This window comes from Phocoena sinus, chromosome 10 (assembly GCF_008692025.1).
Source record: "Phocoena sinus isolate mPhoSin1 chromosome 10, mPhoSin1.pri, whole genome shotgun sequence".
NCBI classification, from domain to species: Eukaryota; Metazoa; Chordata; class Mammalia; order Artiodactyla; family Phocoenidae; genus Phocoena; species Phocoena sinus.
The window spans coordinates 26,721,573-26,746,384 of NC_045772.1; the positions used below are offsets into that span (position 1 = coordinate 26,721,573).

At 48.2% G+C, this 24,812-nt stretch overlaps 1 protein-coding gene across 1 annotated transcript in view; it reads right to left on the bottom strand.

Annotated features, from left to right (window-relative positions):
- PLXNC1 (plexin C1) overlaps window positions 1-19,921 on the bottom strand; it is a 142,446-nt gene extending 122,525 nt beyond the window's left edge. The window contains exons 1-2 of the mRNA XM_032646827.1: window positions 18,474-19,921; window positions 755-895 (exon numbers count right to left, since the gene is read on the bottom strand). Of these exons, the coding sequence (XP_032502718.1) occupies window positions 755-895; window positions 18,474-19,532 (1,200 nt within the window). The 5' untranslated portion in view covers window positions 19,533-19,921. The remainder of the gene's footprint in view (window positions 1-754; window positions 896-18,473) is intronic.
- Between the last annotated feature and the right edge of the window lie 4,891 nt (window positions 19,922-24,812).

The following is a 24,812-nucleotide window of genomic DNA, read 5'->3' on the forward strand; positions in this document are numbered from 1 at the left end:
GCGGAGGTCACAGAAGGTGCTCAGTAAATGCTTGCTGAAGAAATTGATAACTGCTATATAATTTCAGACAAGTCATGTGTTATCTCTGAGTTTATTTTCTTCTCCTTCCCCCTGCACCTTTCCCCCAGTGAATAAAAATCTCAACTCGGCCAGTGGTGTATCCGCACAGTGGAAATAAACAGTTCTCAGAGATAAAAGGCGAGGGGAGCCTCAGAGGGTTTGAGATTTCTAACCTCTCTGTGGTGGGTGTGGGTAGGAAGGTTAGAAAATGAACCACCCCCTCTGCGGGTGGCAGGTGGGCTGGGGAGAAGGAACATCTGTTTATTTCTTCTTTTTAGCCCTATAATCTTTTACCTCTTTGAAGTTGTGAGAAATCAGGTGCTTTGTACTTTTCCATTATAAAGGAGATAGAACTGAAAAGTTAAAAGTCTTAGGAGGGTGAGCCTGGATGCGGTAGGGGCCAGGTCCCCATGTGCCTCACCCAGGCGGCCTGTGAGTAAGGAAGGGAACCGTCTTGGCAAGTTCCCAGGAATCAAGGGGTCTGTCACTTCCATACATGAGTAGGAGGTTATTACAAATAGATTTCCAGAAATTTCTTTCAGGCCATTTCCGTGAGGGGAGGAGTCTCCGAGCAGTTCACAAAGCAGTTGGTATGGTCTTGTGTATAACCCAGAAGCAATACAAAATACAAAATACAAAAGCACAAAATGGATCAATACTAAAATCGACATGGAAGAAGGCACAGAAAACTAACCTTAAGTAACTGGCCATTTCCAGTCCCCAAGAATAAAACAGTCCTGTTCATTACCACGGTGCCATAAACGGATGTCAGGTCGGAATGGATCAAGGTAGATGATGCGATTGGTTGGACTCTTTCAGGTTGATCCTTGTCACTCTGAACATGCACACAGACGCACAAATAAAAAAAAGATAGTTTTTAACAGTGATCATTCTCATGATGATAAAATGTCACTCATGCCCACCTGGGAAGGATCCTTACTGGAGCCCCAAATACACTTTCTTAGACAAGATCCCCAGGAACAACCTTTTATCCCCTTTATCGGCAGAATCACCACGCTTGCCCAACCCATGGAAAGCCAATTGTTTACTGTGTATTAACATGTACTGATTGCCAGCAGTGAGCTAGCCATCCATTTAACACTCCTCCAGCTGACATATGAAACTGAGTTCCCCTTTATTGCCAAAAAAGAGCCCACCGCTGAATTGGGAGGGAGACAGTCTTATACATGGCTGTTTGCAGGATCATGCTGAAATTTATTTTAACAAGGGTTTGGCTTCTGTGAGGTTAAACAAGCCACTTCCAGAGATGTGAGACGGACCATCCTATTGGGTGTGACGGCAGAGAGGAGGGACTCTGGATTTACAAGAAGAGTGCAGTGTGTTAGCCCAAAGACAGGGTAGGTCATTCAGAGGGCAAAGAGGGAAAGAGAGTCATGGATGGTAGGTAAGACAGAGCCGCAGGGCTAAAGAGGAACCAAGCACAAGGGCTGCACCCGGTGCTGATGTTCTTGAAGAAGAAATGGAAAGCCTAACTCTCAACCTGAAGGCATTTAAATGGTCTGAGGCTCTGAGCACATGGAATCACATGCTCGCTCCTGATCATTAAATAAAGCCCCTCTTTAAATCCGGAGCAGACAGTGTGTCGACCAAAATGTCTTTTTCTTCCTTGTTTAAAGGCATGGAGTGCTTCCTGCTGCTTCCTGCTTTCAACGACAGGAAACCGAGTTTGTTACACAAATCTCTGGAAGATCGGAGCTAGAAAGAGTCGTTGCCTTCTGCAGCTACTGAACACAGTGCAATAGCATACTTTACCTGCCAGAGTTTGGTTCCCAACTGAACTAAGGTTGGCGAAGGCACATCTACGCTTCAACCAATAGGAGAGCCAGCAAACTTCTGTAAGCATCACCGCAACTCCTAAAACTACCCCGTTTGGAGAGGGGAGAGGTAGGAAGGGGGAGGCTAAGACTTATTAACTTCATTACATTACTGCCGACAGTGTTTATGCCTTTCAATTTATGTCTTATTAAATATTCATTATTTTTAAACCCACCAAGTTTCATTAACATCTACACTAAATGGATTCATGGACTAAATTGATTTCTGAAGCCTTTCAAGTGCCGTCTGTATTTCTTTGTTGAAGTTACACTGGGAGGAAAAGACATGCTGGCAAGGATTTCGCCAATGTGGTGATCTCTGCTCAAGGAAAAGATGTCATAACCTAAGAGAACGTGGCTTATTTGCATACAATATTCCATAGTGAACTCAGTTTAAGAAGATTTTTAGAAAACCCACTGGAGATTTTTTTTTTCCTGTTAAAAATATACTTTTCATACAGTCGGGGAAGATGAGGAACTGTCCTGTTAAAATGAAGCTGAGAAAAAAATTCTCTGTGGGTCTAAGAATCAGAACAATAGATCACTGTTTAGGTAAGGATGCCTCGTGACCATGAGCAGAACAAAAGAAAAGTCGGTGACCTTTAGATGTAAAAAAAAATAAACCCACACCACACATCTTGCTTTAAAATAAAACCAGGATTGTTCAAACTTAAAATCGGCTGACCACGCCTCTTCTTTTTATTAAATATTTGAGCATCTCAGAAGTGCTTAACTCAGAGAATTGGATGTCATCTCTGCCTGGGCATCTGGAATGTTCTAACACCACTATCCTTGGCTGGAGGACTCCGTTTTCCCTCAGCCCACGACACAGACATAGTAATGACTGTGGACTGTTGATTGTCCATCCACAAGGACCAAATGGGATAGTGTCCTCCCACGTCTGGTATACAGTAGGTGCTTAATAACTGTAGCTATTTAGATTAGCTAAGAACCGTGACATCACAGTTAGTCTTGGCTAAGGTGGGATGAGATATTCTGTTTGTGAAAGACTGACTCCAAAAAATCCCAGAAGTGGCTCAAAAGCCGAAAATGAACAAGGAGAAAATTGCTTCTAAATTACTGTCCCATCCTCTCTAGCATCCTTCCCTGGCTTCTGTTTCTCAGTAATTGAAGTTTTCCAAATTAAGTCCTGGATCAATAGCATGGGTTAGTAGTAGGGCCATTAAATCAATGTTCTCGAATTTGAGAGCTGGTGGCATAGAACAGACCACCTGGGACTAGGGGTCAGAGAAGTTAGATTTGCATTCAAGCTTGGTTCTCATCCTCTGGGTGATGTGGGCAATTTATCGAACCCTGCTGGGATTGGCCTTCTCAGCTGTGAATAAGGCCAATGGTGTGTGATCGGTAGGGTAGTTATGAGGGAGAGATAATAATGATGGTAGTAATAATAACATGTTGATACATGCTAGCTGCTATTATTATTAGTAACTTGCACTTACTGTGTGCTGCTTGGAATATTTTATAATACTCCGACTAAATAAGGATAGTACAGGGTAGTGAGCTGGACCTCCAGGCTTTCGGTTCTGGCTCTGTCACGTTCTAACTAATTTTGTGCACGTTATTCAGCTTCTCTGTGACTCAGTTTCCTCCTCTATGCAATGGAAGTGACGATAGCAGCATTTATGTCATAGACTCATCACGAGGACTGAATGAGTTAAGACACAAGCCTAGGTAAAGCTTAGAAGAACAGCGTCTGGCACATAGTAACACACAATCCACGTTTGCGATCATTACCTTATTTAAAAACACAAACGGTTGATGCCACACCTGTGGCAGTTATGCCCACCTCCTCCTTCGCCACAAAACCCTAAGTTTGTTCAGGTAGCAATAAACCCAAGCCTGGGAAACCATGATTAGTCTAAGCCACACAGTAATCCCATTCCCTGCTGCCTGGTACTTGCTTTCCTACCCCTTAGAGCTAGGGGTGGCCATGTGGCCCAGTTTGGGTCTGTGAGATGCAAGAAATCCACTGGAGGAGCTTCTGGGAACAAGCTTCCTCCTTGATAAGAGGAGGCTCTTGAGGAGAACTCATTTGCCCCTCTTCCCTCACTTCCTCCCTTCGGAATCTGTGATGTGAGGCTACCCGTGCAGAGTGGTGACAGCCATTTTTGCTTCCATGACATTCAAGATGGAGCATGAAAACCAACAGACTGGTGCAAGGGAAGGACAAAAGACCCTCAGTTCCTGAGGACACCACTGAGCTCAGACTTCCAAGCTTTAAACTTTTTACTAACAATGATGTTATGGTTTAAGCCGCTGCTGATTGCTTGCAACGCAAAGCAAGTCCCTGTGTAAGAAATGAGAGTCATGGCTGGGGATATGGCACTAGACTCTAGCTTTTCCTCAGCTGCAAAGGACCAGGAACCGGCCAAGCTCTTGTTCCTCTCACCCTGGAGGATCCTGGCCACAGTCACGATTGTGTAGCCAATTACAACAGCGAGCCTGGAAGAAAATAGGAAAGAGCGGGCTTGGACCTCAAGTAAACTCGAAGGGCTGCTCTGGCTGAATGGAAATGGATTCTTTTGTGCTGGAAACACACAGAAATGGACAGGTCCCTGTGAATGGAAAAAGAAACCCTCTGAATGGCTTCCTTTTGCTCATTTCAGCAAATGCAAACAAAAGAAAGACAGGTTCCAGAGAAACCTGCTCACAAAAGTGAAATTAATACCTGGGGAGCCAAGTAGAAAAAGGGAGAAAATAGTGCAGTCGGCCCCCTGTGTCCAGAGATTATTTTTACTCTTTTTTTTTTGGCCTATTTTCTATCCTGCCCTTCTCTCCCTTTAGGGCATAATCACTAATGTTGCTCTCAGCCTATTCTGTCTAGTTTATTACGTGTAATTTATTTCTCAATTCCGGCCTCGGCTTGTTCTTCTGTGTGTAACAAGGTTAATGCCTTGTAATGATGCCTTTGCCAGTTCTGCATTTCGCGACAAAATCCAATCTTGATTTAGCTCTAAACCTTGTCTCCCCTTTGGGCTTTCTTGGTTCCCTCAGAGTTGTCACTCTGTGTCTCCTGCCTGCCGTGTCTAACCACACGTCCCGCCTACACTTGAGCCTGCTCTCAGAGGGAAACTTTTTTCAGTTTGAGGAAAAAGCTACCTTGTCTCAAATGATGTTTGGGCTAAAAAAGAGAGAGCCTTGGGCTTGACACACCAAAGCGGAACCAAGGCTACTGGGAAGGGGTGAGTGCTGGGTGTGTGTGTGTATGCGTGTGTGAGAGAGAGTATTCAGGGAATACTGGGCACATCACAAGGGAAACAGCTTGACCTCCTTGTAGCTCCTTCATAAATCTTTCATTGACCATAAACAACCCCCTGCGTGCACTGCCCAATTTCAGGGGGCACCAGCCACGAACTCTAGGGTGTGAATGGCACACTCCGAATTTGAGTACCACGGGGCCCCGCCCCGACCACGTGGAAGATGGCCTGACTCAGCAAGGATCACGCAGAGCGCTCACAGCCACGCTGCAGCTATTATGGGAACAGCTGGAGGAAATGTGCACAAAAGTGGCCCCTCAAGTGTTGGGGAGACAGCAAAAGTCAAGTCTTTGATCCCCCAATGTGATGAAAGGACTTCCTTATTTTGGTTTTTCTTTATGGGGCCAGGGCAAATACCAACTGGAACTTCTTACACATTGATAAAAAGCCTCTCGGGCAGTTAATTTTGTAGTCTGTTCCTCTTTGGAATACACTTACGGGAAGCAGTTTCTTCATCATTACTTACCCAGGGGCCTACTTGCAGTTAGGAAACCTCAGCAGGAGTCCTATGCCCAAGATCTGGCCCTGCTCCGTCCCTGACAGGCTGCTTGATTTGGGCAAGTCCCTGAACATCAATAACCGAATCTGTAAAATGGACCCGATAATACACACGCCCTGTCTATTAGCATTGCTGTGAGGCTCAAATGAAATCACGTGTGTGGAAATAATTGGAAAACTATCTTTATCAAGCTAGAGAATGGAAAGAACAACTATTCACCCAAGTTAGATACTGATTTTCTTGGCCGTTAAGGTGCCTGTCGCTTTTCTTTATTTTTCTAGAGTATACCGCACTGATCAGGTTCTAACTTTATGGCACCTGATGACCTGAAGGAAGAATTAACCTTGGGGACTCAAATGATCCAAAGGAAAAGTTCAAAGTGTACAGGAGGAATAAAGAAGGGAAGTTTAGGGACATACCTGGGCAGCCTCTATACCAGGCAAGCATGGGGGGGTGTGCAACTGAGCCACGGGGAACATGCAAAGCGGTGAGGTTTGTATTTCATATCCTCCCACGGGCTCTTCCACCTGCTTCCCTCCCTCCAAGGCCCCAGTGTCCTCCAACCTCCCAGGCCTTCCTACTGCCAAAGTCCCACTCTCCAAGATTTATCCTTCCTTTTTCCTGCTTTATACTCTATCCTCCATCTAAATCTCCATCCCTTCCATGTGGCTACTTTCAGTCAATTACCTACAAAAAGACAACCTGACTCGAACAATTCACAAAAATATATGAATTGCTGATAGTGTAAAAAAATGCATTCTCCTAGATTCTTAGAGTTGGAAGAGACACAGTTCCACCACGTTCTTCCATGAGGAAGCTACTGGCATTCTAGATGGGATATTTCTTCACTATGGGGGCTGTCCTCCATGATGCAGGACTTTTAGCATCCCTGACACCTGCCCAAGAATACCAGTAGTGCCCCCCCACCATCATTTTGACTTCTGCAAAACCTCCCTCTCTCGCACTGCTAAATACCCTCTAAATAAATGGCATCATCTTCTTTGAGAACCTGTGGAATTGCTCCCAAGATTTCAGAGTTGCTAGAAAATGATTATCTAGACATTTCTTCCCCCCAACTCTCTCCCTCCCTATCTTCCCCATCATGGTGAATGGTACCAACATCCACCCTCAGCTCCTCTCTCTCCATCAGTCCCCACACCCAGTACCTGAAAAATCTCAGCTGAATTTCCCAGCAATCTTACATCTATCTTCTCCATCTCCATGGTTTCCACCCAGTCCAAGCCCCCATCATCTCACTCCTGATCTACAGCAAGAGCCTCCTGGTTTCTCTCTTTCAACCTACAATCTATTCTCCATCCAGTAGCCAGAGTGATTCTTTAATGTATAAAGAAAGTAGGCCACGTTACTTCTTTGACTAAAATTCTTCTACGGCTTTCTATCACACTTAGAATTAAACCCAAATGCTTCCAAAGGTCCTATCTGATCTGGTCCCTGCCTACTTCTTCAAACTCATCCCTTGTCACTCTTCTCCTTCACTCTGCTTCAGCTCCCACAGTGTCTTTCTTTCAGACTCTTTAACATGTTCCCATCTTTCTGCCTCAGGGCCTTTGCATATGCTATTTCTGCTACCTCCCCTCTCTTCACACCTTGTAGGCTGTTTTTTTTTTTAAGTCTTTCAGGTTTCAAGTTCAATGTCACCTCCTCATGGACACATGACTGTAGATCATCCTATCCCTGTGCCAGTAGTTATTCTGAATCATAATATTCCATTTGTTTCCTTGAAAATAATTATAATTACATTGCTTTAAATTTTTTTATTTAATGTCTGTCTCCCAGTAGACTCTAAGCTCTACAATAGTTTATCTTACTCTACACCCTGCAGCATATACCTCAGCATCTGGCATGTTGTTAGCTGTCAATAAACATTTATTGAATGAATGAACGAATACATGGATCAGTATTTGAATGCTTTCAGTCAATATCTCACCAGGCAACCCTGGTACACTGCTAAGTAGGTCTAATCATTACAAAGTTCTACAAAAGTTCATTACAAAATTTGTCCCTTGCAAGCACTGGGCCTTGGTTCTGCCTTGGGGAACAATACAAACTACCCCACATCTGCTGCCATGTAGCTTGGCCTTCTCTAAATTTCACATCCATAGTTCACTGACAGTTTGCAAAAGACAGTTCCTAGGTCTTTTGCCATCTCCATCTATAGACAGTCTACAGACTCAGTGTACTTAAAACGAGGCTCTAAGTAAACAAAATACTTCAGGTATTTTCGTATCCTCTAACCAAAGTGAAGAATAATAGCACTGTTCTCGTCCCATGATTAGAACAGCATAACTTGTGAACTGTTGCATTTGGCTAACTCTTTAAAATAGAAATATTGAATACAAAGTGGTAGCATGGAAGAGTAGAAAGAACAAGAGATTTAGGGTAAAGAAAAATGTGGGTTCAAGTTCAAGCTCTGTTACTTATGAGCTGTCTCTAAGCAGTCATTTAACCTTTCTGAGGCTTCTAAACCCACCCACCTGCTCCATCCAGTCCATTTATGGAGCACTTGGCTCTTGGCCAAGTGCCTGACCTGTAAAAATCCAGGTGGGACTGAACTCCCTATTGTCAAACTAAGCCAATTAAATGAGTTTTGAAACAAAATGCAGCATCTTGTCATTGGTTTTCTGACACACACAGTAATGGAATGAGTGCTTGGAGTGGGGACCACACTGACATCCACAGCTCCTACAAAGAATTCCGGGAATCCATGAAACCAGATGAGAAAAAAATCCTATTTTAGCGAACTCTGACTGAAATTCAGCATTTCATTTAATTATGAATGCAGACCAGAGTCATATTAACTGAACCTGTGACTCTGTCATCAAAAGAAATCAGATATTTTCATATCATTTTATAGTTGTTGCAGGTATCTCAAAATATCATTTGTGCTTATCGCTACTTTGAAATGATGGTAGTTACCGCTGCTAGATCTTGCTATTTAACGTGCTAAGATATATTACTCTATTTCAAATTGGAAAAAACATTTTGATATATCTGTAGATCAATATAATTGGTTCATTTTGCAACTCTCTCTTTTTATTCTATGTGTTTAAAACCACTGCTCTGAGGAGGGATCTACAGGCTTCCCCAGAGGTCCACACCACAAGGGCTCCACGGGAGGGAGGGGCACAGAGGTGTTGCTAAGCCCAGGAGACTGAGACTGGGTGACACCTATAACTACCAGCTGCTCTGGGCCACCTAGCCCTCCTGACGCCTCAGAGAAGCAAGGACCAGCACGTGGAATCCAATTTCTAAGATTGCTCGCTGATGGCAAAGGAACCTCAGAAGGACGTCAGTGCAGAATAATTAGGAACAGTTGATGTGTGAGAGAATATCCTTCTCGAGTAGACTCTTCCAAGACCAGGCTGGAGGGGCAGGAGGGAAAGACCAGGAATTCGGCCTCATTGGTGAGGGAGTCACAGGGAAACGTCCCTCTCTTTAGGCTACCTGGCTTTTATTCCTCCTATAAACACAGCTCCAGGGGCTTGGGCTCCTCTTGGAAGCTCTTATCTCGCCGAGCTGTAAGCACATCTTCTCCACTAGATGGAGAGCACCTTCCTTCCAGTTCAACAAATACTTATTGAGGGCCCACCGTGCAGTAGACGGCGTTCTGGATGCCTGGGAAACACTGATGAGACGCCCCTGGCCACTCCCCTCCAGGCACTTACAGCCCCAATGGCACCGTGTTAAGCCCAACACAGAGCCTGGCCCACAGCTGGCACTCCATAGAGGCTGACAGAGTGGATCCCCAATTCCTCACTTCCTGGCCAACTGCTTGCTTAATGGCCCTTTCTGCAGGTCCCAAAGATATCTAAAACTCGACGAAAATTAAACTAATTGGTCACCAACACCTCTCAATTCTACATCTTAAAAAGCTATTTCATTGAACCCCCTCCTCTCCACCTGCACTGCCACCACCTCAGTTCAGGTCTCCAACACGCTCACTTGGATTACTGCGGCCCACGCAATCCATCTCTTTCTCTCCACGTTCGTTGCGGCCACCGCTCTAGACCAAGGCAACGTTATTTCTCACCTGGACTACTTCGAGGGCCTCCAGCCTCTGCTGGGGCCAATCTCTCATTCATGCCCCAAAGGGCAGCCATTTATTTAGGAATCCGAATCCAGGGGTGTCGCTTCCCTTCAAAGGCTCTTCTAAGCTTTCAGAAAAAAATATAAGCTCCTTCCCACTGCCCACCAGGACTACAGGATCCGCTGCCGCTTCCTTCCCCAACCTCTTCCCCCGACACTCTCCCCTCTCCACCTCCCTAACTCGACCACACTAGCCTTTGCTTCTTCAGAATGACCAAGTCATTTCCCCTTTCGAGGCCTTGCACTGCTCCCCAGTTCCCCTTGGGGACGTGTACAGCTATCCTTTCTCATTTTCCTGGTGGCAGCTCAACCTCCTTAAAGAGAACTTTCCCCAACACCTCAACTAACACGGCTCTCTTACGTCCTGTTATTTCTCTCAGGGCCCCCATCTCAGCCTGGGCCTTAACTTTCTCATCTGTAAAATGGAAGTAATGACATTACCCATCTCATAAAGTCGTGGTGAGGATTAAACGAGTTAATATTGGTAAAGTGCTGACTGAGGACAATACTTGGTGCGAAGTGAGTGCTTTAGGAGTGCTAGCTATCATTTTAATATAAAAATAACCTCTTTATTTGCTGCATATTTATTGTCTACTCTGTTGATCATTGGTAGAAATATTTCCTCACAGTGCTTGGCACATAGCAGGAACTCAAGAAGTATTTGTTGGTCCTTCTAATCAGCGGTTTTGCCTCTCATCCTGTCTCATCCATTCTTCTGAGTGATCTCTCTAGAACACAATCAGATCATGTCTGCCTATAGCCCTGCTGTTGTCTTCCATCAGCCATGGGCCATGGCTTTCACACCCTGCTCAGCAGAGTCCCAGAAGTTCCTTTGAGATGCCACAGGGACAGGCAGGGGGTGGGGGTTGGGCGAGTTGCAGGATTCTGGGAACCTCCCCACCCCTGCTTCACCCTGAGCCCCGGCACTTGGCAATGGCCTCACCCAGAACAGCAGGTCAATGATGATTTATTAGCCTTTTTCTCATACTGAGCCTCTGGTTTAAGATTTAAAGCCCAGGTTTAGAAAGTCTGAAAACAACTGACCATCAGGATAAAATCCAGCCATCTTGGCCAGTCTTATTAAGCCCTTTGCCATCTGGCCCTGCATGCTCATTTCTGGACACTCCCCAGCCGGGGTGAGCTACCTGCGGTTCACAAGCTTATTCAACTTCCCTCTTGTGCACAAGCTGTGCCCTGTCTCTGGAACTCCCTTTCTTGCCTCTTCTACTTGGCTTTAAGCCACACACAGCTCCAGCATCACCTCTCTGAAGCCTCCCAGGTCCTCCCATGCTGAGTGTGACACTCCTTCTTGGGGTTTCTGCACCACCTTTTTGTTAAATCTCTCACGATGTCTTAGGGCAACGTGAAGGTTTGTTTTACTCTCACCCCTTCTGTTACAGCAGGCGTCGGTAAACTACCCGCTGTGGACCAAATCTAGCCTACTGCCTGTTTTTCTGAATGACCCCCTGCCAAGCTAATAGTTTTTACATTTTTAGATGGTTGAAAAAAATCAAAAGAAGAATATTTTATGACAAGTGAAAATTATACATGAAATTCAGATTTCTGTGTCCATAAAGTTTTACTGGGACATCCCCGTGCTTGTTCGTTTACATGTTGCCTATGGTTGCTTTCACACTTCAGTGGCAGAGTTGAGCAATTGCAATCGAGACTGTATGTGGCCTGCAAAGCCTACGATATTGACGATCTGACCTTTACAGAAAAAGTTTGCCGACTTCTGCAATAAGAACATTGGCCAGAGAGGTGGGGTGGGGATTGCTGGGGTCAAATCCCCCTCGTAACTCCTCTGAGGAGACACTACGTGTAACTATTGATTAGACAGTCAAACCCATCAACTACAGAAACAGTAAAACTTAAGTCACAATTCTATTTGGTTTTGTGATAGTATATAAATTAGTATTAATTTTCTATCTTGATGAAAATGCTAAGAAAAACTATGCGTGCAATTGATTAAAAAAAAAAAATCTTACCACTACCATGCCCCCGCTCCCACAAACAAGTGAGACCCAGGATGCCTACAAACTGTGCCCCAGCGGACTTCGGTTTTTCTCTGAGCAGGCCTCAGTGATCATCAGCTATGTGCCAACACATATTCAAGGAAGACAGAGGTAGGCCATGGAGAAGCCTGAAGGGAGGTAGAGATGATTCCATGCTGCTGTAGTCAACATGGTGATCACGGTGTGGTTCTTCCACCTTCCCGTTCCAAGGCAACCCGCCCACACACCTACCGGGGACCACTGCATGATGGGCTTCCTTCTTCTGACTGGACCTGGGGTCAGCACCTGCCCCAAGGGCAATGAATCCCTACCCTGAATGAGGGCTCATAATCTGGAGTGAAAGGATGGGTTGGACCCCATTCTCTCTCTTTCCTGGTAATTTGAACTAAGTAACATAGAAAGCTGTTGCCAGCTGGTAGCCGATGCAGAAGGTTAAATGCTATTGAAAGGCAGGGTGGGGGGATCAGGTCAGGCTGAGGCACATTCAGGTGGAGGGGGTGAGGGGCAGATGTTTGAGGAAGCCGAGGTGGTCACTACGTAGCAGGACTGAGGGAAGCAGCCACGCTAAGTCACGTTGACAATGAAACCTTAGAATAAGCTTCCATCACACTTCCTGCTGTTACACCCCTTTCCGCTGCCGGGAGTCCAGACCGCCTTCCCACTCCGTATCAGCCCCATCCTAGCACTCCTAAATAGTCATGAGAGTAATGATAGTAAATACATACACAGCATTTACTATAGGTCAGGTAGCGTTCATACATATTAACTCATTAATCCAGACAAAAATCCTATGAAACAAATAGGATCCCTACTTCTAGATGAAGAAACAAGCACAGAAAGGTTAAATAATTTGCCCAAGTTCACACAACTGGGAAGTGGCAGCTGTGGTCCCAGTCGACCTGGCTCCAGAGTCTGTGCAGGCAACCACTGCACAGCACTGCTTCTCCTCCTAGATCTCCATGTAATCCCACCTGTTTCTATCCACTAAATGCCCCATCCCCTTGTTTGAGCTTGCTTATGTAGATCTTTGTTTCACGCAACCAACCGTGCCTAATTAGGTTTGAAACTGGTATCAGGATTGATCTTTGTAAAGACCAGATCCTTCAAGAGAATTTTGGTGTGGTGTACAGCACAGTAGAAGGCTCTAGACATCTTCCCCCGCACCCCACATCCTGGAATGAAATGCAAATAGACTGCTGTCCGAAAGGGTGAAGGAGCTAATTTGACTATGACCTATAGATTCTTGAGACTCCGACTCTAAACTCAAAAACAGTTAAGACTTCAGAAGTTTTTCTAGGTATTTCCTTTGGGCAATTAGAAGAGGATAAGGAATATAAGGGTAGTGGAATTAGCTGGTTACTTTAGATGACCCTAAGTAAAGCTGCAATGAAAACAGTGGCACAAATTCTTATCCCAGGTGCCTCAGGTGGAGGACAAGGGAAACTGATACCTTACAGCTGTGGTTCTAAACGCTGAATGTGTATTAGAATCACCTGGAGAGCTTGTTAAACCACAGATTGCCAGTCCCACACCCTACTCTGAGTTTCTGATTGGGGCCCAAGAGTTTGTATTTCTAGTAAGTTCCCAGGTGATGCTGAATGCTGCTGGTCCAGAGACTACACTTGAGAACCCTACAAGTTCTTGAGGGGCTTTGTGCCCTACAGCACAGAGCCCTCTCCTCTTGTCCACTGAAAAGTACTATCATGCACATTAATAAATTATACCAAAGAAGTGCCAACCACGCTGGGTTTCTATGGTCAAAGTTAACTCCCAGATTGGCAAGACCAGAAGCCTGGTGAGTCCAATGAATGGGGATTTCAGAGGAGTGGAGGATGCCAGTTAGGCTCGGACTAGGGAAGAAAGAGGCCCCAACACATCAGACACCAAGAAAAAGACAATGGTTAAGGGAGTATGAGGTGGCCAGGTTCAGGAAAGTGTGGCTGCCAACAACAGAAAGCATCCCCAACATGATCCCCCATTTACTAATTCAACAAGTATTTCTTAAGGTGCTATGCTAGGTACTCTGGGTTCAACAGAGAACAAAATGTTACAAGGTTCCTGACCTTCTGGGGCTTGTATTTTAACTGTGGCTGCTAATAAAGACAAGAGCGCCTGTAACCCAGACTTAACAGGTTGAGATTTCTGGATTTAGTTTATGAGCTAGTTCTTCTGTCTGAGAACAAAAGCTGGGAGCCCTCCTTTAAGGTCCTGTAAGTCTCTCTGAGGTCGTTTATAAGCCTGAATACAAAACGCGCCGGCACTACCTAGAAATTGACAACTGAGGAACTACAACCCTCCCAAAGTCTGAATTTCAAGTGCTCAAACACGCAGACCCAGAAACCCCGTTGGCACTCAAGGATTCTCTGCTCTATCGTCTTATGCCCAGCAAACAGCTGATCCCAGAGCAGTTGCAAGGGCCTAGCAGGCTCCATGTAGGACAGGATTGACACCAGAACCCAATGTCTGTGAGGCTGGACTGTCCATGGCTGTGTGTTACAGCCCCAGGTCCTCAATCCTCTACCATGTACCAGTTGTGGAAACCAACCAAAGCTCTCCAGGCCTCAATTCCTCATCACAAAATCATAATCATAAACTACAAGCCTTGCCCCATAGGGTGATTATGAGAATCAACCAAAAATAAGGCATGTGAAGTGCTTAGCACAAAGCGTGGCCATAACAGTCATCCAGCAGTAGTCGCTATGATGGCTTTTCCTTCTTTCTAAGTGGTTGTTGGGCTTTTTAAATCTCCCTTGCATATCAAATGTGTGTATGGGGGTAAAATTCACCATCTAGTCTGTAGACTGCAAAGTGGCTAGACAGGATCATAACAGAAACTAAAGAAGAAATAAACATTGCAGGAAGACTGTGGATTTTGAGGTCAATAAGGGTCACTGCCGAGTGGCCCTGGGACATCACTTCTGCATGCAGTAGCTAGAAGTGTCTTGGCTTACTGTCTGCTGGAGAGCATGTGAGTGTTTTGTGGTTGTCTGCATGACAGTTAAATTGTGTCAGGCTTTGGAATTATGTGAGTGTGGAGGAAGCGGGTGTGTCTCTCCACAAGTGGTAGAATGAACTAGAAGAGTCAGTCCTGTTGGCCAACACAGTAGGAAACATGCCACCCTCAGTAACTACAGAGGGGGTGGCCACCACGTTTAAACCACAAGCAACCCCAGGACCCAACTATGGCGGCCAAACAATCTGGAACAATCAGACTTCAAAACTCAGGTGTACACACTTTTCTACCATATGCCAAGGGTAACAGGAGTTCAGAAACAAGAGGAGGTTAACTTGTACATCATTTGAAACATTCCCTTTTTATGTTAACCCAAGCACATAGATATGTTATGGAATAGAATAAAAAAAAAAATCACCTTAAGTTTTAAAACACACTTCAAGGGGCACCCTCCAGCCTCAACCCCATATCCTAGGGGAGGTTGGTTACTGCCTCTAATTAGGGGACTTTGAAGGGGAAGTCTGAAGCACCAAAGTGGTGGAAAGAATACAGAAGTAGATATTATGAGACCTGGGTTTACGCTGGAGGCTCTGACGCTTCCTTTGCTCTCTTGAGCAAGTTGCTTAAGTGATCAGCTTCCTCAACAGGTAAATGAGAATGTTCCTCAGAGAATCAACCTTAGACTTGATGAGGGCCTCAAAAGAAGTAATATATGAGGAAGTGCCGTACAAATATTTATTAGGATTATTAGAGAGTGTCTACAGAATTCGGCTGCCTGGGCACGTTCACAGGCTGAAGCTCTCCTGCGATAGTTGTGAAAGGAGATTCAAAGTTGGAGGCAAGACAGAAAATGTCACGGCCCAACGTGTGAACGGCTGAGGACACACTCATTGCACAAGTATCTTGTAAATTAATCTTTAGCGGGAGAAGCTGAGGGCCAGCAAATCAGCCAACAAGAGATAAGGAGAGAACCAAGAAATGAGAAAACACAACCCAGTCACTCCTGTCACTTTCCTACCCATGGTTGACTGAAGATGAAAAATAAGACCGAGTCATCCAGGGGTAGCAGGAGAAGGCAAGCAAATCTAGCCCCTTGTGCTTTGCTGCCTGTGGATTACTGTTAAAATGACTGTGTCTGCTCTGGAGGAATCACTGTTAGAATCTACTGAGGCTCCCTCTAGAGTGTTTCAAGTTTTGTCTATCTTAGGCACCTGTAATTCAGCATGCCTTTTCCAAAACACACTGAAAACCTGAAAATAAAACATAGAACAAATGCAACCCAATGACATCATTGTTCTGAGTGACAACCAGGGGCACACTGATCCCATAACCCCATTAAATGGGGCTGCCACCTGCTATTGTCCTTTCAATGGCAGAATCAGTGGCACCCAGCACAGAGCACAAATATTTGTGGAAGTCTCACCTGCCTATTTAATAGATTAGAAAATTGTCAGCGTTTTCATCAAAACGACCGCCTTTTTTTTTTTTCATTCAAAACCTCTCCTGAAATTCAATTCCACTAAGGCTTTTTAACTCATAAGAGCAGCAAGGAATTTACTTAAAGAATCATTGCAAAACTCCAAGCTCCTACCTGTGCAGCTGTGACAAGCTATTGTTTCAACCGGAGTATATTATTTAACTAGGATGACAAGCTCAGGGGGTAGAGACCCCGTCTTTCAGAATCCGCAGCTCTGAGCATACTGGGAGCTCTCCATAAACAACAGCAGCAAGACGTGCTGTGGAGGGACCTACCTTAATTATTTATTTTTCCAATTCCAGATTTTTGGCAGCAAGTGTTTATCCCTTGCTTGATTTCCAAGGGGCAGCTACCTCCCAGAACCTCCCCGTGAAGATGGATCAACAGCTCTCTGACTTTCCCTTCCCCTCATCCGAGCGCAAGCAGGAACACCTGATCAAGCCAAAATGTGGCTTCTGAGTGAGTGCATTCAGGGTGCCTGCTGGGTTTGGAAGGGAACTAAGTCCTCCAGGCCCCAGTGGGTACAGAAAGGCGGTAAAGAGAAATGTTTTGGCTCCACACATCTACACAGCTGTCAGATGGCAAAGCTTGGACTTCCACTGTTATCACCTGCTGCGGGCCTCCGAGCTGTCTTGTCATTAACCCCGGAGACCAGTGTGCCTAAAGCTCGACACCAAGTAATATGTAGGGGTTACTTTCAAGTCTTTCAACGGAGAGGTCGAAGGTGATGATTTTTGCCAAACTTGAACTGTTACATAATAAGGCTCTCACAAAGACAGATATTAAATGTTAAATTATACTTGTATAGCAAGACAAAGTCATTTAGGGAGCATTCTGTGTTATTTATGCTTTAAAATAATTATAGCAGTAACTAAATGAAGGTATTATGCGTGTGCCCCAGTACACAAGTAGTGGGCAAGGAGGAAGAAGCAAATGACCATTCTAAGGGGCCTTGCAAGAGACCTGTTTTTTCTTTCTGGGTAATAGGGCTAATATTTGGTAAGATGTGCTCTGCGTGGGTGGGGATGGGAGTGTCTTTCCATACACTTATTAATATACCTTACAGCCAACGTCCCCTCTATGCTTACACAACAAATGTACCAACACAGCACGTTTTTCCAAGTGGAGACTTCTCGCCTTCCTCTCTGACGCATTTTATATCAAAACAATGGCAACACCTGTAGCCGTTCATTTCTGCTCTCTGATTTCCGTCCAGTTATAAAGGAGGCGCTCAGCAGGCTCCCCTCTCAGGAGCCATATGCGGACTTGACGTGCCAGCAGCCTTGGAAGGAAGACGGCCACGGAGAACTGCACAATGGCTCCATAATCCCCATCAACTGAATCCTCTTGAACCGCCGCTTTATTTTCCAGTCAAAGAAATGCCAATCTCAAGAGTCAAGCTGTGGCTGCCCTGGGAACCCAGGGGAAACCTCTTCCGTTTGCCTGGGAGGGTGGTGCCTCTGAGCCGCGCGATCTAGTCAGGCAATCTGGAGCCCAGAAACTGCCTGAAGTACCCCGACACTTTCTCTTGCTCTCCCCTCTAGGGCGAGGCTTTTTACCCACAAAGCCACCTCCAGCCTGCTCAGCTTCTCCCCCCAGCTGGAGATCACAGCTCACGCTCAGCAGAGCCACAGCCCCGCCCCCTTGCACGGGGTCACGCTGAGGGTTGTTCCCGCAAGCCTGAGCCTCTGTTCCAGGCTAGCGCTGACCCATGTCGAACAGGCTACCAACTCCTCAGACCAACATCACACGTGTTACGGGGTTGGTGGGGGGAAGATGGGGGGCACAAAGACTGGGGTGTGGCAAGTCCTTTAGGTTCTGGGGCTTCTCTGCCTAGGGCACTGTGTTTGGTAACGCCGTTGAGGGCAAGGCTCAAAGCCACACGCCCGCTAAGACCACACACCTGGGGAAGAGATTAGGGAAGGGCGGGGGAGCGGCGCGGCGAGGCTCAGACCCAAACAAGCGCCCGTGTTTGGACAGAGAAGGATGGCAATGGGATGCAGCCACCAGAGTTTTGAGCCTAACTCCTACCCTCGCCACCTCCCTTCTTACACTCCCTCGGGGACCTCTGGCCGTGCTCTAGAGTAGCCCGAGGTCTCGGAGACCGTAAGACAAGGGCCGTCGGGCGGCCGCCGCCGGGCTGTGTAAATCCGGGACCTGGTAAAGGTCAACCCTCTCCCTCCGGCTCTGCCTCGCCGGCGGCTCCGCATCAGGAGCGCTCCCCGCAGCGTCACGGGGTTAGGACTTACGCAGTGGTTCTCAGCCTCGAAGTCCCAGGTGCAGGTCTTGGTGCGCGCCTGTATCTCCCTCATCCTGAAGAGGCAGAGTGCCGTGGTGGCGGGGGAGCGCCTCTCCTGGTCCCCTCCGGTGGCCGCGCTGAACACGCCAGCCCAAACGTCCAGGGCCTCCACCAGGCTGGAGGAGAGCAGCAGGCGGCGGCCGTCGGGGTGGCCGTGGCCGCAGTCGAGGGCTGCCTGGCCCTGGAACAGGACCTCGGAGCTCTTCGCGATGCGCGCCATACTGGGCCAGCCGGTGGCGGCGCCGCTCGTGTAGTTGTAGGGGTAGTAGGGGAAGTAGACGCTGCCGTTCCAGAGAAAGGCGTCCACGAAGTGCAGGCTACCCCCACCCTCGCGCAGCTTGAGGCGTCCCGTCTCCTTCGTGGCCAGGCTGCGCCCCTCCGTGTCCTTGAGCGCGATGGCCGTTTCGCGGTCGGACGCCGCAGGGTTGCAGCGGCTTGCCGTCTCGGGCTCGGGCAGCACGTAGGTGGCGGCCACCGCCAGGTACCAGCTGTTCGTGTCGCCCGCGAGGTACACCACGCCGGCCGTCGAGCCCTGCGGGTGACACGACACCACCTCGGTGCCGTTGCGCAGGGAGCTGCGGCTCAGATTACCCAGGGGTCGCACCTCGCAGGCGCCCCGGTCGAAGGTCCAGCCGGTGAGCAGCAGCCCCCCGAGGCCGGCCGCCCCCTCGCGGTAGGGCAGCAGCAGCTTGCTGAAGCTGCTCCCCGGCCGGGGCCGCGCGGGGGGCGTCAGCGAGACGGGCTCCGTGCAGTTGCCCGCTTGGTCCCGGTATAGGCGCGAGAGCCTGTGCTCCAGGCTGTAGTCCAGCTGGTCCAGGCAGCTGCCGCTCGCCACGAACACGCCGTCCTCCCGGCTCACGGCGATGGCTCCGATGGCTTGCTCCGACCGCCACACGGGCTCGTCCGCGGCCCGGCCGGGCGCCGCGAACGCCAGCAGATAGGCAAGCAAGGGCAGAGGCGCGGCGGGGCGCTGGGGGCGCGGCGGTGCCTTCCTCCGGGAGACCTCCATGGGGTTGGGGGGGCCGCCCCCGGGCAGGGCGCGCGGCGGCGACGGCGGCTCAGGCGCGCGGCGACTGAGACGCGGGCGGCGGCGGCTCCTGCGCGCGCTCGGGCTCCTGCGGCCGCCCCATCCCAGCAGCTCGCCCGGGAAGGAGAGCGGGGAGGGCGGCGCGCGGCGGGCTCGTTCCGGCAGCCTGTGCGGCGGCGGCGGCGGCGGCGGCAAGCCCTGCGCGCTCCGGTGCCGCTTCCTCCTCGCCCTCCTTCTCCGGAGAGTTCCTCTCTGTGCAGCGCTGGCGCTCGAGGGGAGGCGCGGAGGGGAAGGGAGGGGACGGGCGGAGGGGAGCGAGGAAAGCGGGGAGGGCTGGAGAGGTTCGGTGCGCTTGTGCGTTTCACTTTCCCATTGTGAAAGTGGGATGCAACTAGCCCCCTTCCTCATCCTCTTCCTCCTCCGCCCTCCGCCCTCCGCCTCCTAGCAGCCCGCCCTCCCTCCCTCCACGCCCATCTCCCTCCCCTCTTGATTCGGTGAGATAGGGAGGAGGGAGGTCTCGTAATTTGGGTTACTGTGTAGGTGGCCTCTTTCATCTATTCATAACAAAGCTGAGCCGCCTGCCGCTGCCGCCGCGGCCGCCACCATCGCCCCTTGGCTCGCCCGGGGCTCCCGGGGCGCGCTAACAGTGCACCGAGCTGGCTCCTGCGCCTGTCCGCCTGCGGGGCTGTTCCAACGTTCGGGTTTTGTTTACGAGAGCAGCGGGGCGGGGGTGGGGAGGGGATACGCAAGGCTCGGGGAACTGGGACCCAGGGCCCCGAAGGGTTGCAGCTGAGGCCCGGATCTCGGGCCACTGGAAGGCTGCGAGGGCGGCTGACAGGTGTGGAGCGGCGGGAGGGAGGCCCTGGGGAGGAGCGCGGGAGACGGTGGCGAGCCGGAGGCTCAAGGGACCAAGGCGCCCCTGTGCCAGGGGATGGGTTTCCCCGGGTCAGAGGAATGGGGTGGAGGAAAGGCAGGCGCCAAGATTCTGGTCTGGACAATCCCTGGGACCAGAGCTCCCATATTTGAAAAGGTTCTCCAATCTCCCTTGGCAACGGAGTCCCAGGCTTTCAAGCCTAGCACTTTGAAAGTTCTACTCATCATCTAACCTGAATGATCATGGCTAACATTTATTGAGCACTTACTGCTTGCCGGGTCCTGCTCTAAATTCACTACGTGGATTAAGACTCGTTTAATACCCGTAACAACCCTATTAATTAGTGACTGTTATTATCACCTCCATTTAATAGAGAGGAGAATGATCACGGAAAGGTTACAGAACGTACCGGGGTCCTACCGATGGCAAACAACGGAACTGAGATTCGAATTCCATCTAGCTCCAGGAGGGCTTACACCACCCCCTCTAGCCACAGTTCCACCTGTGATCTTAACAGTACTACCTGGAGATCATTCTTAGCAGGTGAGACAGAAAAGTTCCCCAAGTTAAATGTTCCAACCTACCTCGCCAGCCCAGCCTTCTAATCTCAGAGCCAAGTACCCTTATTTCCCTAGAGGCTCTCCCTCTGTCTCCTCCTTTCCCATCTCTTTCCTTTGGACACTCAGGTCTCACCAACTCACCCAGAGGGCAAATGCCAGTTGGGTTGCCCCCCAAACCACCAAGAATTTCTGCAGCACAATGAGTATCTTAATCATTGCACACCTGGGTGTAGGTTCATGATTTCTCAGAAAGGGGCCCCAGAGGATGCACAATACCTGCCAACGTCCTGAGGCAGCTGATAGCACCACCAGCACCCTTACCATCTAGCGGGTGATCCAGGGGGTGCAGCAGGGGGACCCCGAGGACCCTATGCACCCCTGGGAAAGGATCTCTGTCCCATCTCAGGCTATTTCCAGGCCAGAGGCCCCAGGGAGGTTAATTGGTCGCAACCCCTTTCTTCCTTCCCCTCCCAGTTTCCCAGCTCTAGGTAGAATCTGTTTGGGGGTGGGGTGGGGTGCGTGGGCTTCCTGCACATGCTCGTGAAGGAGCAGCTGTTGCAGGTTTGAAACTTCTACAGCAGGGCTCCAAGTTCTCCCCAGTGCTGAGGGATAGGGCAGGAGAAGGAGGTCTGGAAGGCTTGAGGAAAGGAGGGTGAGGTGAAGCAAGCAGCAGAAGAGGAACTGGGGTTTCGGCCCTAGACGTGCAGTTAAAGACTCACATCATTCCAGCAGTAGCTCTCATATTCTGAATTCAGAGTGGTCATCTTTCCATTCATCATTTCCTTGTTTGAAGCTGGGTAACATTATCTTTGCCTGCCAGGAGGCAGCAAATGCTTTCCCACGAGTGTCAGGTGGCTCCTTCTGCTGCAGTGACAGCGGGTGGGGTACCCGTGAGGAGAGAGGAAGGGGAAGGCCTAGAGCTACCAGGTGGATGTGAATCAGGAGATCTTAGGCAAGGCTAATCAGACGCTCTCTGCTCCAGAATAATCAGGCCTTACTCCCCCCATTCCCTACCCACCTGAAATGTTTTAAGAATTTTTGCGCTGCCGGAAATCTCAGAAGCGTCTGCAGAAGCTCACAGAACCGTTCACAGCATAGTAGGGGATGTACGTGCCAGTATTTTGACAATGTTCCCTGTGAATGATGAAGAAACACAATGAGCTTCACTGCTGTCATGAGCCGGCTGTGGCAGTGTTGTTATGTGCTGAGAAGCAACAGTTCAATTCCATTCTGGAGATAGTTTTACTTCACTGGTAACCAAGTAATTTCTCTAAGTCCCGTAGAGTTGGTACAATCAGGAGCCGACCATCTTGGGAGCTATTTGGATTAAACATATCTGTGGTGCGGCATTTTGATCACTACTCAATTCATTGCTGCCTCGTTTTGAAAAAGAAACATCTCAAAAAATACTACCACCAAGAAGCATAAGTGGCTTTGATGGCTACAGCTTCTTGCCATTCTACTGGGCATAAGCCCCGCTCTTGAGAGCAGGCCTCTTTTCTCTCCCATTTAATTGTATGCAGGCTCCTATGGTGAAAGAAATCAGAATCTGTGCCTACTTTTTGGCATGAAAAATATAGAAGACTAGGAAGCATATTATTGTGTTCTTTGCTGATTCTACCCTGTTTTGTACAAACATGTTTGCCCCATTCCAATTTTCCTGTGTACTAAAGCTCCACCTTCAGGACACAAGTTCACATTTGAAAACGGTGGGAAACATGAACAACCAAAATAAATATTTAGGCATGTGGATTCCGTATGTTTTTGATCACTTTCTCTTGGACACCGCTGTCTGGCCAAGGGTGCAAATGCCATCGGTGACAACACTCCCCTCTCCAACTGATGGAGCCCATCCTGTTGGGTGTCACGTATCGTACATTCAGAACTCCTTGTAACACAACTGGCTGAAACCCAAGAAAAGGACGATGGTGCAGATTTACCCTCCAGACAGAGGCCTGCTACCACGGAAACAGGCAGTTCAGACTGATTCGGAGCAGTTTTTATTTGTAGCGTTCACTAGATGGGAAAGTCTTCATAATGAGAAAATATCAACTCCCTTAGGCACCAAAGGCAATCTGGGTTAACCAAACCATCCACATCCAGACTCACTTCTGCTGGACAGGACTTTATAGATTCTGTGGTTTCCTGCTGAGGCTCAGGACATTAAGAACCGGTTGGCAGGCAGTCGGTCACAGTCATAAGATGGCTATCATTGGTGCTTCAGTTTACTTTCTGACGTAAAAAATTCTGACAGTGGTCTGTAGGGATGACTGGGCCAGCAGAGATGAAAAGTCACCAAGAATATTAGTTCTGGCGGCCAATGAATTCTCTTTATACCTTATTTATGTAGCTACAACCCCCTGGGAGGCATCTGGGAAACACCACCCAGTGGGTTGAATAGTTCCAGTGTTGTCCGTCTAGGACTTAAGACAGGCCACTCCCTTCTCCACAGCTTTGCTAAGTCTGTGTGGTCTTCCACATCGAGGACTTTATCAGAGCCTCTAGCCCCCTTTGTGACTGACAGGAAAAAGAAATGAGCCAGGCTCCTTTCTAGTCTGCTGATGAGTAGATGGTTGAAAGCAGATAAGATGAAGAGCCATTTAATAAGTTTGAATTGATACGCTTCAATCGACATGGAAAGTCAGTCAAAGGCACAGTTAAGATGTGGCTGAAGGAACATGGTGCCTCGTCTTCCCTGCCCACCCAACATGGCCCCAGACAATTGCTGATCACCCTTAACCTCGGTGATGGTGCCCGTGCCTTTGCTTAAAGAGATGAAGGCTCAGTGGTGTTCCTTCAGTAGGTGGAATTTGGTTTCACTCCCAACATTACAGTTGTCCTTTGGACATCATGTTGTCCTCATGGTCATTCACCAGCGGACATACAATTGTGCAAAGTAACAATTCTTCACTCAAGATCCAATGACTCCCTTTAAGCCAAAAAAGGGCCTTCACTCAGCTTTAGGGATAGATGAACTATTGCCTATGGAAAGGATGTAAAAGGTCAGATGTTTTTAAGAGACAGTGGTGTCCAGGACATCACCCTGCCACCCTAGTACCCCCCTTCTCATGTAATATACTCGGTGTCATGAAGTTTCTCGATCCCTTTCTCCAAAACATTCACCAAAACCATCAGTGGTTAAGAGTCTGAGACCATTAACAGCTGAAAACAAAATATGCTAGATCATCAGCCATCACCGTGTTTTTTCCAGACCAACTGGAGTTCACCCTGCATGGAGCGCACAAAGTCATCTGTAAATTATTACTCCGGATTTGGGGGACCTCTGTAACTTGCCGAGCAGTCTCTTGGTCACCAGCTTGTCTCTGATTTTCACAAGGTTCAGGTCTATCCCTGCTCACGTTTTTCTTGCTGCTCTTCTGAAATACGGAGCCAAAAGGGCATCATGGACTAGACACGAAATGCCGATCCCTCTTTAATACAGTGTCTTTCCCCATGTCTCTGTTCTGCCCTCACAGCTCTGAGGCTCCCCGTCAGTGTAATTCTAGGCCCTGAATCCTTTGATAACTGGCAGCTTGGCATAAACCCATTCAAAGAGAAGAGCTGCCAGAAACCAGGCTCTCATATTAATAAGAACTTGAATTCTTGAAACAAATAGCAGAAGATAAGATAAACACGCAGATAACATCACAGTCACCCATATTTCTGTTTCTTTGAGATTCTGACAGGGAGATGTTGAGCTGACAATAAAGTCGCTGGACTTGGCTGTGAGTGGTCTGCTGCTGCCCACCAAGCTGGCGCCCCCTTCTCGTTTTTATGGCCTTGCCGCTCCCTAGAAAAGATTTCCACCAATGTGGACAAGAAGCAACT